Source organism: Acipenser ruthenus, chromosome 30, assembly GCF_902713425.1.
Source record: "Acipenser ruthenus chromosome 30, fAciRut3.2 maternal haplotype, whole genome shotgun sequence".
NCBI lineage: Eukaryota > Metazoa > Chordata > Actinopteri > Acipenseriformes > Acipenseridae > Acipenser > Acipenser ruthenus.
In genome coordinates, this window is record NC_081218.1 from 11,635,293 (window position 1) to 11,652,878 (window position 17,586).

The 17,586-nt window shown below is 38.7% G+C and overlaps 1 protein-coding gene across 1 annotated transcript; it reads right to left on the reverse strand.

The window, feature by feature from the left end:
* Positions 1–6,066: 6,066 nt before the first annotated feature.
* On the reverse strand, positions 6,067–16,216 carry LOC117395494 (lumican-like). Its single transcript, XM_059005018.1, has 4 exons — positions 15,990–16,216; positions 13,942–14,574; positions 12,800–13,117; positions 6,067–10,530 (listed from the first exon to the last, which is right to left on the reverse strand). The coding sequence occupies exons 2-4, from the start codon at positions 14,567–14,569 to the stop codon at positions 10,379–10,381; spliced, it is 1,098 nt and encodes a 365-aa protein (XP_058861001.1). The 5' UTR covers positions 14,570–14,574; positions 15,990–16,216; the 3' UTR covers positions 6,067–10,378.
* Between the last annotated feature and the right edge of the window lie 1,370 nt (positions 16,217–17,586).

The window sequence follows — 17,586 nt, forward strand, 5'->3', positions numbered from 1 at the left end:
ATATATACTGTATATATTTTTATGTTGCCATGAAAATTTAAGGAATGTATTTAAGTGGCAAATCCAATGTTTTTCATGAACAACACCACTAAAAATACAGCCTGGGTTTGCTCCGCTGAATCGTTTTATTGCAAGGATAAGAATCATGCATTTTTTATCTGTGCTTTGTAAGACTATGTATTGGTAAAATATGTTCCATTAAACACTCGTGAAAGAAAAATGTTTTTTTAAATGAAGGCAATTTTTCCATTGTTTCCATAACTTAAAAAGGCTGTAGGCATGAGCAATTAACCAGAATGGGATGTATCTGGAAGGAATGGAACGTTCTTCTGGCTGGCAATGTGAACAGAAAGCATTTATTTGTGCATGACTCTTGAATTCCAGGGTCGTAATTGTTTCCGTAAAGCTCCAGCAGGCTTTTACTAATTGAACTTCCGATTTCGTGATGGGAATGCAAGATAAACCTCTGGAGACTTTAGTCCTGAACTTTAACATGTTTCCTCCTATATGCTGGGCTTAAGAAAAGAAGCAATCACCACAAACCCAAGCAACTGTTCTTCACTTGGAATGGTGTATTAGCCAAATCAACACCAATGACCCTCACCTGTAGAGAGAACCAAATAATCGGTTGATGCAGCACTCCTCTCCTGTTCACAAAATCAAGAAACAACCATATGCACATCAGATTTATTTAAACTATTTTATTAATTATTGAAACTCAACAGCAGAAAATGCTAATGGATTGTATTGCATTAGCTGGCACTCTTTTAAATTCATACATAATGTTTTAATATACTGTTATACAATTTTTTTCCATTACATTTTGTACAGAATATGTCTTCTGATTGGTTAGCAATGATGACATGATTTAGAAGAACTAATTGCATGACATTAAAAAAAAAAAAAAAAAAACTCTGTTATGAAGAACTGCTATTTTAGACCCAGAATAGCATTTTGGTTTTCCATTCAAAAGCCAAAGATTATGTAGTTCATACCATTTAATGTTTTTCTAATGGACCCCATGCCTCAGTGCATCTTGTCATTTTCATAATCATTAAGCTGTATAGACTAACTGGAGTCTATAAATCCCATGTAACATGGGGGAAAAAACCTGTAAAGAAGTTCTTGATTTGCAAACTGGCAAAAAACACAACCATACTAATCATAAACCTGAATGTTGTAGGATATCAGATTATTAACTAAAATCTTGTGACAAGCCCTTCTGCTTAATTAAACCGTTTTAAAAATAGTTAATACATTTCAGAAGGTGACAGAACTGTAGGTTTTTTTCTGACAGCATAGCATGTTTATGACCAAGAGCCCCTTGTAACAGACATCCATTTTGCTACAGTCAGTGTCTGCACATGCGTTCAAGTTTGATAAATGCTGAGTTTTTTTGGAAAACAAAATTGGAATATTAAACGTATTGTTTTTACAGGACTTTAACCCAATAACAATTATGTCTTCTAATTTATAAACTGTGTTAATGCGTTCTTAACTGTACTGATGTGACAGTCTTATGTCTGCTTTAGATACCCCGTAAGTGCTTGAATATAATTTTAAAACGTTCCTTTAATCAAGACAATCATTGCAGACAGCATTACTAGACACAAAAGACCAGATACTGAAAGCTATTAATCCAAATTGTCATGTTGCGCAATTTCTGTCGAAGGAAAAAAACAAAAACAAAAACACTATTTATATTTCTAAAAACAATAATAAGCAGCTTTAGATGACTCACAAGCCCCCAAATTCAACGTCTGTGTTGTTTATGTCTGGTTTGGTAGCTTCATTGGGTGTGTTTCATACTCATGATGATTTGGAGTAAATAGCTCTGAGAATGTAGGCCAGAATGCCCCAGTGATGAGAGTAAATGAGAATCTAGCCCAAAGTCTATATGCACTGGCAATAAAAGGTGTTAGTACGACACTCAGATATTTACTTTCAAAGCACTGACCATGAGCTATAAACTGTATATTAGTGTGTGCTAATAAATGCATTGGGCTGAGCTTTGAATAAATGTCATTCTCGTTCAGTCACTTGTTGTCTCCTTATTGTTTTTGTTTACCCCTCATGCATCCTGTGTACGATGTGCTTGCCCCATTCATTTAAGTGCCTTACCGTGTGCATTAAGACACAAGCATATTTAGTCTGTTATAGGTCGGCCCACAATAAGATTCATTCCTAATGGACACCCACTCTCTGAATCATCTGCTCCATATAGGTGGCCTGCTGAAGAAGCTCAACAGTAGATCTATCACATTATTTTAAAGCCCTCTAAAACACCAATTAGGAAAATATTTCTTCTTTGAGAAAAGCTGAATTGAAGCTGTTTTGGGACTGAAAGGCCCGTTTTTTTTACCCAGTTAATGAAGTTGTGCTATGCGAGGAATGTTGGGATATTGTGGCAAAGCTTTTTACTCTTTTGGAATAATGGTCTTGGGTAGGCAGTCCTTGGATATATTTACCATATTTGAACTGTGCTTTGCTACATGAACAGGACCAAAAAAACTGGAGGGCTGTAATAGTGGGTAGGACTATGTACTGCAGTTCCCGGCACATTGAGAGAAACAGATGGGTCTTGTCCAAGGTTTGTGTGATTTGGACCACGGTAGCCCTTCTGTTGCTGAGAAGAGTCCAACATGACCTGCTCTTGAGTATTTTGATGGTTTTCTGCAAACGTTGCCATTCCAGAAGCACCCGGTCGACCAAGGGTGTCCTGTCATAGTCCTGGAAGGCCATCCTGCTCCAGATTTAACAGCCAAAATCTGATAATGAACTACTTCAGGGTCTGGATGGAGGTTTAATTGATTCAATTAAACAATTTAGAGTCAGGTTGGTACAAAGGCCAGGAGTGGGAGGGGCAACTTTGGCCATCCCTGGATAGGCCACTGTCATGCCCCTTGTGAAGTCACTGCGATCCTTCTGCTTGCTTATGATACTGTAGTTGTTTGCATTCTTTTATGGTACAGTGAAGTCCGGGGTGGAGATACCGATTTTAAAAATAAACTTTAGTTTGTCCCACAGACTCCTGTTCCTTCAGTTTGTCCACAGAGAATTTACAAGGTTGTTAAACATGTTTTATCTATCAGTTTCCTTGTAAAGTTCTCGCTGTTCAGACATATTTATGTTACTGATTAATCCTCAGTGTCCTGTTACTTGACTTGCTTTTTCCATTGATGAGCTAATGTGTTTAGTAAAAAAAGCGGTTGTTTTATTAAAAACATCAGCCAGCATGAATTCAACAATAATTTTAAACCCAACTACCTGTTTGATGAATCGCTCATTTTTACATTTTTATAAACGGTCTGCATTTAAACTTTGGCAACCCAGGCTTCAGACATGAAGTCATTTTGGTTAGAAGGAATGATGGGCTGGAATACAGTATGGAAGGGTGGTCTGTAAACCCATTCTGTCTCAGTTTAGCTATTACCTATCAGTCATATTCCAGCATGCATGCCCAGCTGTCCATTCTAAATCAGCTTTCATTTTCTGCTTGCTTAGGTTAATGCACCCACTCTTTCTGTAAATGATGACATCACAATGAAGTGTGTCCTTGCTTTTACAGATTAAGTCAGCATTGACAAAACAAGCACTAATTGGACCCATGTGGAGTAAAAACCCACGTCAGCCGCAGAGCTTAGATCTCATGACCTCGCTTCTATCTTTCTGGGATGACCATGGCTCACTTTCTCTATCTATCTATCTATCTATCTATCTATCTATCTATCTATCTATCTATCTATCTATCTAACTGGAAACCAAGGCAAATTTGCTGTCAGTGTTTAAAAAATGGTTTCCTACAGTATCCACAGCCCAATCTGTGTCTGACTGTACTCCATTCTGTCTGCTCGTTTGCCTATCTTGTACATAATTACATATAATATAGATGATAAATGTAATGTGATCACACAGTATATTTAAATGAAAAGCAGATTGCTTCAGAATCTGTGATATCTTTGCCTTACACTTGCATCTATTTTGGAAACTGGTTGGTGCAATCCTAGAAAAGCATTTCTACGAACAGTAGTCCTGATGGAAACCAGCACTGAAAATATACATAGTCTGTAGCTGTCTGTTCAGCCATTGAGAGCTTTCTCCTGGGAGAATATGCAGTAAGTGCCTCCCTGTATTGTAAGATCTTAGATTGCAAACCCCATTTGAGTGTGGTAACAAATATATCACCTTTTGCAGACAAGTATGAGTGCTGGTGTATTTCCTGTCTCCCGTGGTCTGTTGTCTCATGATAATATATGCTTTGTTAGTATGACCTGAAGAGTATTGGAAGAGCCCTAAAACTTTTGATGGTACTGCATAATAGCAATAACACCCGACAGGTTAAATAAGACTGAAGAGCAAGTTTAACTATTTAGTTTAGCTGGAATGGGAGATAGAAACCCACAACTCTGAGATCTAAAGGCGAATGGCAGATCAATTGGAGAAGACAGACTCCAATGTAAAGCAGAGGCGGTGCTATCAAGTTGCGAGTTTTGTAATTAATAATATGGTGTTGCTTCTAAAGCTCGTAGTTAAACCAAACTGCTGTTTAATTTATGTTGTGATCAGCAGTGGCATGTTCAATTCCAAGTATTTTCCGACTGTGTTTTAACACACAAGAAAGGAGCCCCAGTAGCAATGTTTTCTACACCGCGGTGCATGTGTAAAAGATGAGTGATACTTTTTGGAATTGAGATCGGGTGCCTTTTGCTTGCGTGCCCTGAAATCTGTCCAGCACTAGTATTGAATTCCCTGCTGTGTCCTTTGTAAAGAGAACTCTGCTTGCAAATAATGTTCCCTAATGAATATATTAAAAACATAAAAATGATAAATGGGACTGCCCAGGCTATGGAGCAGTTAATGGTTTCCCTAACCTAATAAAGAAATAATACTCTATTCCTCACCATAAACATAGACATGTGAAAGTTAACTGCAAAATAAAGACAAGTATTGTATAAAATATAGTATTGACAAGTGTCTAAAAGTTGATTGTACTTTTTTTAAGGATTTAAATTTAAATCATGTTCTGCTTCAGTCAGACTGCTTTGGAATCGGTCAATGGCAGGTTGTGCATTGCTGTGAAGGGGAGTCTGTGTACCGTGTCCTGTTATCAAGACTAGGAATCTCAGTGAAAATGAATGACAGAGACATGCCACTTGTCCTACTGTATAATAAGCAATACAATTCAAGGTCTTGTTTTTGTTTTCTTATTTTGTAACATTTCATTTTCTCCTTTCAAACACAGGAGGTAATTACACAGGTAAACGCTTCGGGAATAGGCCCCTATGTCTCAAGGTGAACAGTATGGGTTCAATAAGAGAGAAGAGCTGCACAAAAAACATTGAAATGATCAAGTTACAGAGCAACCCACCTGGGACAGGAGTTTCCTCTGGTTAGGAAAAGGAAACTATCAATCACCTGACCATAGCAGTAATGAGTATACCTTCTCTGCAATGTAAATAATGGTGTCTCCTAGTTTATGAAGGCTTTTTAGCAATGGAACATCGCTGAACACCCTGAGCCTTACAGCAATGCAATATTAGCAATGCCAGAAAAGACCTTTACACCTCACTGTGTTTCTGATTGCATTTTATGGCACTTTTAACAGCATACAGCAACATACTCTTAAAATGAACACAGTTTTTGCAAATCTGTATGTCCAGGATTCACATGCAAAGTAAATTAAAGGGATATAGCAACTAAATAATGACCTGTTTAAATATCTTACTATTGTGTAGTCTTTATGGTAACACTTTACACTGTGTCTCTAGTTACTGTGTATTTACATAGTAGTTGCTTTGTAAAATTACTTACACATAATTACAATGTTTTTATGCATACTTACAATGTACTGTTTTGCATGATATAACCCTAACCCTATCCCTAACCTTAATCCCCCTCACCTTAACATATATTATGCAAAAAGATTTACACTTTAAGTACATTGTAAATATGCATAATAACATTGTAATTCTCAGTACATGTTTTTACTAAGTAACTACTACTATCTAAATACACAGTAATTAGAGACACAGTGTAAAGTGTTACCATCTTTATTATTGTCTATTGTTGTTTCTGCTTAGTAGATGGCTATACACAAAGCTTACTAACTATTCCAGCTTACAATTATAATGAAGAGAGTTTCTGAGAGGAAACAACAGTGTTACACAGGCTTCAGTTCACAGTGCAATGCTAATATACTTCCCCAACACTTCAAAAAGATCCACCTTGAGGGGTCTTTTTAGAAGCAATATCTGATGGATTAGTTAATAAGCATGGGAAATAATAACCTAAAACAAGCAAAGAGATTCATACAGAACACACAGCATTATTAAATGCTGCGCAGAAGGTACAATTTAAATACTTTACGAATGCGTAATAGTTTACAAATGATTTATTATAGAATGAAATAGCAATTAGCAAGTAGGAACAGCTTGTATTAATGATGTATCTTTATGGCAAGATCATATTTCAAATTGTTATGGGGTTCACATTTTTTACTCTGGGTCCTTTGGACCCCACCATGAAGAAAGCCCTGATTTAAAGAGCAGAGAGCTGCTGGCACTGCAGAGGAATACAAACATTCTTCCATTAATGAGAAAACCAGGCAGTAACAGGACTCTGAGAGAGAGTCGGAGAAGCTGATGGGCAGGGCTTTAGGGATCTGCCTGCAGTGCATATCATCAGCTTGTAGACAGAAGCAGGAGTGTAATCCAAATGGCCCTGGTGGGAATGAAAGGCTAGAGGCAAGGCAGGGGAGGAAGCATGCAACTTCCAGACAGGTCACAAGTGCAAACTGACAATGCACTGTCTGTTTATACTTATGTATTCAGCAGACTGAAAAGAGTGCTAACCAATGCTTTAAAATCAGTCCTCCCTCTTATTAACTTTATTAACAGTATCACTTTTTTATATTGTGATGCAGGTCACATGGTCAGATTGCAGCTCGATCATTGGTGTGAGCTTGAACACACAAAGTGATGCATTACTTGGAAGAAGCAGCAACTTTTATATCTGCTGTATTGCGTTTTGGATTTCTGCATATCCCAGATTAGTAATAAGAAGCAATCGATTTACATCCAATCACAGGGGTCATGGTGCAGATGGGTTAGCACTCATTCTCAATATTTACACATACATGCTTCGTTTGCTCACAGACTGAAGTGTGCCTTTAAATGGCCTGCCCGTAGTTTTTAGATGTTTATTTTATTAAAAAATGATGTAACCTGTTTGCTAGCTTTGGCAGGGTTTGCAAAATGATGCTTTATGAAACCAGTAAAGTTTTGGTAAGTGTGAACGTCTGGGTTTCAGGCCATGCTTCACTCTTGTTTGATAAAAAAAAATATTGACTTTTACTACATGGAAGTTTAAGCTGACAAGCAGATGATGAGTTCTGGATACAGTGAGCAAACCCATTCATCACTCAACACCTTCTACCAACGCTTACTAAACACCACGGCAAGGGTTGCTATTTTGTTCAGGAATGGCATTCAAAAAGCACATTGTTAATTGTTAAACAAAGTAAGAAACAAGGCCACACCAGGATCCAGGATTTTTTTTTTTCCATCTTGGGAGAACCGGACAACAATTGGAAAAATTAGGTCCTAATAGAAGTGCATCAGGTTGGCTTGAAAATTCCTGTCTCGCCTTCAGCACAAAGACGTCCACGGAAAAAAAAAAAAGTATTCTGTGTGTATCAAGTATTCTTATATGTAGCAATCCAGACAGATTATAAAACTATCAAATGCATTCCCTCAGTGGAATTCACTACGGCTATCATACACAGGTTCTGTTGTACACTGACAACATAAGCAGTGATGCATTGCAAACCTGGGGATGTAATTATAATAAAAAAACACAGTTGCCATGACAATAACAGAAATGCCAGGCAGTTGTGTAATCGTATTAAAATGTTATGATGTCCGGAATGTTGTTTTTTTTCTTTTTTCCAAGTATACTTGGAGAACAAAACCTGGATATAACTGAATGATGCCGCTGTTTGCTAATTTTATGTAACATAACAGTCTAGTCTGATCGAGAGCGTGATGAGCCAAGAAAGGACAGAACTCTTTCTGTATTGAATGCTTATAAATGTTTAATTTGTAGTCTGTGAATAAATCCAAAATGTCCCTCTAAAAGTACATTAAATTAGTTTTCCAATTTCCATACCCAATACTGTTAATCTGTTTCACAGCATGTTATTGTGCATGCTGTGTACCCCCTAAGAACACCCTAGTTCCTCCTTCCCCATATGCTTCAAAGATTCTTAAATATTTCCTACACTAGAATGAATCACTCATTGCTAAAATTTTAAATTGTGCATTTACAGTAAGATCTTATACAGTATATCACCTGTTTTGGATGTCTTCATAGCAGTTTAATGACTGAAATCACTCCCAGAATGGCGCACTATACCTTCCATTCTGGGAGTGATCCATGAGAAAGACCCTAATTAAAATAATAACATGATTCCTACTTTGAGAGATGTTCCCCTTGACTTGCACTTGAGTGTTTATGAAGTGTTAACACAGGCAACCGTCTAAGCTATGCCTCTCCAAACTAAAACACAATACCAGCCCCCCTTGAACACAGGTTGCACAATGGAATATTTGCCGAATGAGCTAAATACAGCTGGTGGGCTATGCACGGTTTGATTGAGTCGAATGTCTCCATAGATTCTGAATTAAGCTAAATCTCCCAGGTTTTCACATTCCATGCATTTGATGAAGTGTACGGATTTCCAGTGCGGTCTGCAATGTATGATTTTTTTTTTCTTTCCAGAGTGAAATTACCTCTGAAAGCAACAACGCAAGATTAACTCAGGAGACTGGGTGGAAAACCCAGTCCTTTCCTCTCAATGCTCGAAATGTTTAAGGAGAAGCTTCAGCATTTATTTTTTGAAATGAACCAAGCAAAACAAAAGTCTTAAATATACGAGGCACTTCCACTAATGCATTAAAAAAAATCTACTAACAAGTAGCAATAACTGCTGTACTAACTATTGCAAAATACTGTATTTAGGTCATATTTTAATAAAGACTTTGGCACTGTATTGTAAGTAGGTGTGTACTGTACAGACAAAGGATGCTAATTATTGAGTGTGCTTTGATCCTTCAAGCACACTTGTTTCTAAAGTGGCTCAGACTTGGATAATTAAGCTTCCCAAGGATTATTTCATGAATGTGAATTGTGTTGGGATGTGAGTGGGTTTGCCTGGTGCCAGATTCAAAGGTCAGTGATGGGGGATGATCATGCAATGTCTTGATCAGACGTGTCCAAACATTCCACAGTGGGCCGTTCTCAATTCTCATTTTAACCACTAACAGGGTTTATAATTTGGTGCATAGTTGCCTCAGAGAAATCCACTCTGGGTTGCAACTCCAGTCGGGTTTGGACACCACTGGTCAAGATAAACCTCAACGCTGAAATGCACAGTGATACCATCCTGCAAGGGCTGGAGAATATTCCACTCCCACAATTAAGAGGACCTCAATATCTATTGTCAAACCTGTGGAGAGGCAGGTAAGGACAATATAATTGTGTTAATTCTGTTATTTTTATACACTGTAAAAATGAATACAGTAAATGTGAATGATTTTGTTGAACACCTCCACTCTTTAACACTAGATTACCCTCATCCTGCTGATAGTCTATTTTCAGTTTTGATTTAGACCAGACCGTTTAGCAACAGGAACCTTTACAGGGAACAATTTACTGTTGAGGGATGATAGAAAGTACCAGCATCAGGGCTTGGTATTAATATACTACTGTGTGTGTCTGCTGCTAGTTTCACAGTAACAGCAGTTCAGACAGACTACTCAGGGAAGAGAATCTGGAAATAATCTGGAGAGTGCTATCATGCAATCTTTAAAAGTGAGGCCATTCTTCCTGTGCTCAAAAACTGGAAAAAACAGAAAAGCGGTTTGCATAAATAGTTTCTCAGCTGCCCTGGCTAATGTTCAAACACAATGAATCACATTTTTCAATATTTTGAGCCAGACTGAGATAGCTTCTTTATTATTATTATTATTATTATTATTATTATTATTATTATTATTATTATTATTATTATTATTTTATTTTTTTATTTTTTAAACTACAATGTTCAATTTGTTTAACTGAATATATGAATATTAAGGCAGCATCCTTGGCATTTTGTGCGTGAAGTTAGAAATGTGATGAAATTGCTACAGGCTGAAAGTGTAAGGGACACATTTACTAAGATTTACTTCTGTTAAATTTGAACTAGAGCCAGCATGTTTGTTTTTTAACTGGAACCCAATGTCCCGGGATAGAATGGACTTGGAGAGCTACCATATTCTAGATCTGATTTTAGTAAACTTGTCCCAATGCCTCAGGCTTGTTCAGTTGGTTTTCTGCGCTAGATGTAGATGTCCCTCAGCACTCTGAGACACAGACCCCAGTCCAAGGGCAGCTGGCTGTAGGAGAGCTGATTCCCATCCAGGCGAAGGATCCTCATGCGGGAGAAGTCAACAGGGCTGACCTTTCGGCAGAAACTGGTGATGTTGAACTCTGGAGAGAAGAACAGATGAATTTAGGGTAACACTTTACAAGTGTCCCTAATTACTGTGTATTTACATAGGAGTTACTTAGTAAATACATGTGCACATACACATAATAACAATGTTATTACGCATAGTTACAATGTACTTAACATGTACATATATCTGCACGATATATGTAAGTACACACTTGTATCAGAAAAGAGTTAGGGTTATATCATACAACAATTACTCATTAAGTACATTGTAACTATGTATAATAACATTTGTAAGTACACATGTATTTACTAAGTAACTACTATGTAAATACACAAAGTAATTGGCGACACTTAATGTAAAGTGTTACCAAATTTAGATCTTCTCTAGATCTCATGCTGGGGTCAATTCAAATTGTTTTTATTGAATCCCCCTTGCATTGTATTTCATAGTTTTGAGTGCATCATTCAATAATGTAAAGACATTTGGACCTGGATTCAACCAAAATGAAAAGGCTGCTACACCCATTGTGTTGCTATTTATATTAAGTGTTGCTAACTACACTGTAATTACATTGCCGTGACACACAGATTGCACACATGGTTGTGTAGTTGCAATGCAGCAGCTCTATTACAAAATTCAACAAAAGGAATTTGCTAGCGTCTTACACACGTGGGTGTATATTTACAGGGCAATTATTATGTAACCACATATGCAATTGCATTGTTATTACTGAGTATTTAGACACTAATGTGAAGTCCACCAGTTATACAGAACAGTATAGCTCTTTGTGCCAGTGGCTTGCTGTTTATCTTTCTGCCTCCTGATGTTTGTGAGCTGGACCAGACCGTTCTGCTTTAACATCTTTAGACAGAAGAGATGAGATGATTATGCCTTGCCAGTCTTGTCTGCCATGATGACCACAAGCCATGTGCTTGGGGTCAGTGTCTGACAGTTTCCACTTTTCCTGATCCACATCAACAGCTCAGATGGTTGTGTCATGTCTTCTGGACACTATCTTGGAAAAAGGGACAGCGTTCCCCAGCTTTAGAGATACCCGAAGAAAGATTAGGTCGTAAACTTGGATCACACTGTGGGAGTTTGACAATACCATTGGTAAAAGCTGCTCTATCTCATAACAGCTGCATTGGTACATTTTCCCGAACCCCTACGAATAAGGCACTGTAGAGAAAATATAAACTGTAGTAACAATATTTACAAATGCTTTAGACATATTGAATATCATAAAAGACGACTGATCAGCCATACCTTAAAGTGCTTGTCTAGTTTAAGTGTTGCCTGCAGAGTCATGCTATCTCTATCCACATATTTCATATTGAATTCCAGTTCTTCACTTCACAGATGGGTGCTCTTGTAAAGGTGTACCCAATTAAAATAGAGTTAGGAAGCATTAATCATGTTCATTCATATTACCACATCACTGTCTAAACTATGCACGCAGAGATAGTAGCGTCAATGGAAAACTGTGTTGCAACCTCTTTTTCATTTGGTTAGTGTACAGGCCAGACCAGCTGTTTACAGCCATCACAAAGGAGTTGAACATAAGCACGTGGCCAAGGCCCTTGTGAACCACACACAGATGTTCCCTAACAATTATCCAGCGCTCGTGAAATATCATCAGTTTTTCCATGAGATGGATGCTTTTCCTTTGTTGGGAACTTGGACAACTGAATTAGAAACCATACTGTACAGCATATTTAGGAACTCACATAATAACCCACGTTAGAAACTAAATAGAACTGCATTACATCACAATATGGAACCTTTTACTTCATGTTGACCCTAGTTATTGTATCTTTTTTAATAGACTTGTATTGTTGCTGATATGTCCTACATTAGTAGTCAAATTGCTATAATTATACATAATTTCTAACCAATCAGAGCCCTCCATCTCAACACTTACCACAACCACTGATTAGTTAATGGAAACTCATTTAAAAGCATGCTTTCCTATAATATAGCAACTACAAAGGCTCCAAGTGGAGTTAACATGTTCGAATTAGGTAATGCTGTATATATTAGCATTAGATTTGTTCTTTTATAATATGCTTGAATCAAAAATCCCTCCAGGGGTGCCTGCAAGGATTAGTATTTGTGCATAACAATGGATTAGTTTCAAACAAACAAACAAAAGGTTCATATAGCATTAATACTCCCCCCCCCCCCCCCTCCAAAATGGGCATTATCTGCTTGATAATTGACCTTGGTTATTGGCACTTATATGCTGACAGTCAATTATCTTGCAGGTAAAGCCCCTGCATCACGTGCTCACGCATCCGTACCCTGGATGTGATTGGCTTCCAGGTAGAGGTACTGCAGAGCCTGGTGCACGGGAGGGATGGAGGAGAGCTGGTTGTAGGAAAGGTCAAGCTCGACAATGGAGGGCACGTTGAAGACGTCAGCAGGGAGCCCCTGGTTGACCAGCTTGTTGTGGCTGATCCGCAGATACTGCAGCCTGTCAAAGCCCATCAGGCAGTCCTGAGGGAGGGAGGCCAGGGAGTTGTTAGAGACATAGAGCTGCTGGATGGAAGGGGGCAGATTCTTAGGGAATTCGATCAGCTTGTTGTGACTGAGATCCAGGAGAATGATGGATTGCAGACCTGGAACAAGAAAAAGCTCTTAACATTTTAAAAGCCATGCTTGTGCGCATGGAGACATTTTACTGATCTGGGTTCACCTCTGAATGAGAGAAGTATTTTTGGCAAGCACTGCATTATTTGTTTTTACCCTTTAATTGGAAACAGGAGAGCTGTTGATGACCAGAGGCACTGCTGCTGTGTTCTCATGAAACCTGAACCATGAAAATACCCAGAAATTATCTTCTATTATTCCACTGACCATTGGTTTCAGGAGTAAAAGCAGCTTTGTGTTTGCCAGCAACTGAGAAAAGAAAGAGCTGGGCTGGGAGAACAGTTGCACAGCAACCAATGGTCTTTCAAACAAACACAATAATACTGGCGTCCAATTAAGAAGCAAAATGCAAATTTAAAAAAGGGAGTTTCTATAGAGATGATCTTTTCATTTAAAAATAAAAAAAATGTGCAGGAAACTACATCTGAAGGATTTTTTTGTTTGGTTGTTTTACATTTTCTTTATTAGTTTATGGTGTCAGCAATCATTCTGAATAGATCTGGGTTCTGTTGTTCCAGTATTGAGTTATTATAATTTGTCTCTAAATCTGCCTTTACCTGGCTTACCAGAACTTCCATTCAAGACATGTTACAATGTGAGCTTTCAACTTGGCCAGCCCCACCTGCGCTCTGTCTATTTAAATGTAGAGTGGGTGGGGCCGGCAGGGTTGAATGATCACATTGTCACGTGGTATTGAATGGAATAAAGAAGGCTGTTCAGTCCAGCACTTTAAAATTCCAATTCCGATACAAGATTAATAAGAAAGAAAGAAAGCAAGCAAGAAAGAAGGCACCTTTGAAATCAGCCTCTCCGATGGTTTTCAGCTGGTTCCCGTGCAACAGCAGTAGAGTCAGGTTCTTGAGATTTTCGAAAGCGTTGGGGGAGATTTTGCCGATCTTGTTGTGTGCCAGTCGGAGCTGCTTCAGGCCATCGGGCAGGGGCCCGGGGATATCGGTCAGGTTGTTGTAGTTGATGAAAAGGTTCTGCAGATGGGGTAACCCCTTGAGCACTGCCCCGGAGATCTGATTGCTCACCATCTCGTTGTGGTCCAGAATGAGCCAGCGTGTGAGAGTCGAGTTCTTAAACCCCTCTGGGGGGAGGCTGGAGATGCGGTTGCCCTGTAGGAACAGGTACTGCGTCCTCTGGGGCAGGGTGGTGGGCACATACGTGAGACCCCTGCTGTCGCAGTACATGGCAGAGGGCCACTGTATCGGGCAGTCACACTCCAATGGGCAGCTCTCGCTATTCATGACACGGTACCAGTTGGCATCCACGCGCCCTCGTAGACTCAACACGCTGGGCTCTCCCACCAGTCGGTTAATCATGACGGGCATCCCCCCATAATCATAGTCGCTGAAGCTGCCCAGGCATTGCCCAGCCCCAGCCAGAGCCAGACACAAGAGGACAATCCATTGCTCCATGTGTTCTGTTCAAGAAGATACGGAAAAGTCACTGCAGAAGTGCGTTAACATACATGAAATGCTGATGCCCTCAGCCTTAAGTTCAAAAATGATTTATTGCTAGCTGGACTGAAACCTGAAGAAATATTCAAAAACCCCATTGCAAAGACAGCCCCTGTCTGGTATTGTGATTTTCTCAGCACAGACAGGGGGTGAGAAGTTGCATTCAAAATGCAGAGTTCAGCTTGTATTTTAATTGACTTTGCAACACATCATAACTTGGTGAGACTGCCAGCCAGCCGCACAAATGCAAAAACTCAGATTTCATAACTCTTTAAACCTTAAGCCTTTAAATTAAAATGCATATACCGTATATATGCCATGCCTATGGACATTTGATTGAATGTGGCCATTTAACAGTAAAATAAGGCAGGTGCAGTATTTATTGATTGATTCTACCTCTTAGAAATCTATGGCTTCAAATTGCTTTTAACACTGCACATCTGATATACATTATTACCCATTTCTCTAAAGTGAAATGCACAGCTGCCAGCTGAGTTCTTTCACGTACAATATCTATTTGACAGCCCCTGGCTAACATTATATAATTTCCTCTAAAGGAGTCATTCATAAGCATTTAATCTTGGTAATTTGGTAATTTTGTTGTAGTTTATGGAAATAAAGAGAGGCAGACAGACTTTTGTTCTGATAAAGACCTGGTAGTAAAAAAAAAAAAGATAAAACTTTGAAATATTGTAACACCATCAGAATATCTATTCCATTTTAAACTCATACTGATTTGCTATGTTTCTGACTGTTGACAAACTTTATTAAAAGAAGGAGCCGAATAGTGACTGTGTGTCTATCTTTAATAAGACACATTCAGCTCGTTTCATATGCCAGCGGCTAAAGAACACCACTTAAACCCTTTCGTGCTAAAAGGATTTTGTTAAGCAAACAAATTAATCAATTGGTTTATTTCTTAGCAGACACCCTTATCCATGGTGACTTACAATTGTTACAAGAATCACCTTATTTTTACATACAATTACATTTTTTTTTACATGCAATTACCCATTTATACAGTTGGGTTTTTACTGGAGCAATCTAGGTAAAGTACCTTGCTCAAGGGTACAGCAGCAGTGTCCCCCACCTGGGATTGAACCCATGACCCTCCGGTCAAGAGTCCAGAGCCCTAACCACTACTGATCTGTATCTGCCGGCTTCTGTTGTCCTGTTAAAAAACTGCTGAGTTTACGGCGCCAGCTGGAAAGGCATTCTCACTGGCAATTCTTATCACTAATAATAAACATATCAGATCAGGACCCAGCCTCTTACTTCATCCCCTCCTCAACACATTGAATTAATTTAGCAATACCCATTGCAAATACAGAACTAGAAAAGTTCTTCAGTTGCAAGTTGAATAAGTTGCATTACATACCTGGTGCCTGCTGTAGCTCTGTAAAAAAATTAAACCAGACTAGATTCTGTTTATCGTTTATTTCACATCTCTGCTGTATACCCAAGTTGTGGCCTGCAGACAGCTAGTGGTGGAATTCCGTAAACCAGAGACCTGTGCAAATGTTTACTCTGTGATCGAAACATTCCACATCCTATCATGGCTAAGGCCCCAGACTACTGATGTGCTTTGATTGAGTTGGATTCTGTAACTTCCCCCTGTCTCCCGTCCCTTCACAACATTTGTTTGTAATCTGTTCCACTCTGGATAGGAAACCTCTGCAGCAGCAGAGAGGAGGCATTGCTTTAATTAGACTCTTATTAGACCGCTGTTTCAGAGGAGCTCACGACAGCACGTATCTGTCTGTTGCAGTTTCTGAGCGTTGCAGATGAAGCCACTGAAATTGCTTTAATCTCAAGGTAAGTACGTTTTGAAATGGATCAGATATGAAGAACGTACGGTTTGATGTCAGTGATGAATAATAATACTGCTCCAGTAATTCTGCATCAACAATGATAATCCATTCCATACCCTCACCCAAAACATTCACTTCAGTCTACTTTCATAACTTTTAACCCCCTGGTTGCTCTTAACCACAGTGTTCTTACTGTACAGTGGGGAATGGAACTGAACACACTACTCTAAGTGTGGCCTCACCAGTTAAAAACAATGAGACACATTTTAGTTGTCTTGCATGTATCCACCATTGACCCCATTATGGCTGACGACACACACTAATACATACATGGCTCCCCAGTATTGGGAACTGAGTCAGTGTCCGCGGGTAGAACTGAACCCAGGTAACTACATGAGCACCACCTGCTGGACAATAAGCCTCTGTTCCTCAATCACATTGAGACACAACAGGTTTATTAGTTTAAAATGCTGTTGACATGACAACCGGTATTAAGCCATCTTGTGAGTCGTGTGAATATCAATGTATCTTTTTTTGTTGTTTGTTTGTTTAATGAACAGTATTTTAAGAAACTATTATGGATAAAACTTTACATTGTGTCTCTAATTACTGTGTATTTACTTAGTAGTTACTTAGTAAATACATGTGTAATTATTATTATTATTATTATTATTATTTATTTCTTAGCAGACGCCCTTATCCAGGGCGACTTACAATCGTAAGCAAAAACATTTCAAGCGTTACAATACAAGTAATACAATAAGAGCAAGAAATACAATAACTTTTGTTCAAGTAAAGTACAAGTTTGACAAACCACAATTCAATAATACAGCAGGTAATAGTGATAGTTACATCAGGATATGATTAAATAGTGATAGTTACATCAGGATGTGATTAAATACAAAGTACTACAGGTTAAACACTTGGCAGATTACAGTATTCTGAAGTACAGGATTAAAATGCAGTAAAATAGGGGCTGATAAGAGCAAAATAAAGCACATTTACATGAAGGGTGATAGTGTCCCAGGATACAAACAGAGGAGTTCTACAGGTGCTCTTTGAAGAGGTGAGTCTTAAGGAGGCGCCGGAATGTGGTCAGGGACTGGGCAGTCCTGACATCTGTAGGAAGGTCATTCCACCACTGCGGAGCAAGGGTGGAGAAGG

Coding starts and splice junctions, on each gene's coding strand:
- LOC117395494 (XM_059005018.1), bottom strand. CDS start 14,569: ATGGAGCAATGGATTGTCCTCTTGTGTCTGGCTCTGGCTGGGGCTGGG. Junction 13,118..13,941: donor CGGAGAGGCTGATTTCAAAG/GTGCCTTCTTTC, acceptor TTCTTGTTCCAG/GTCTGCAATCCATCATTCTC. Junction 10,531..12,799: donor GGAAGCCAATCACATCCAGG/GTACGGATGCGT, acceptor TCTTCTCTCCAG/AGTTCAACATCACCAGTTTC.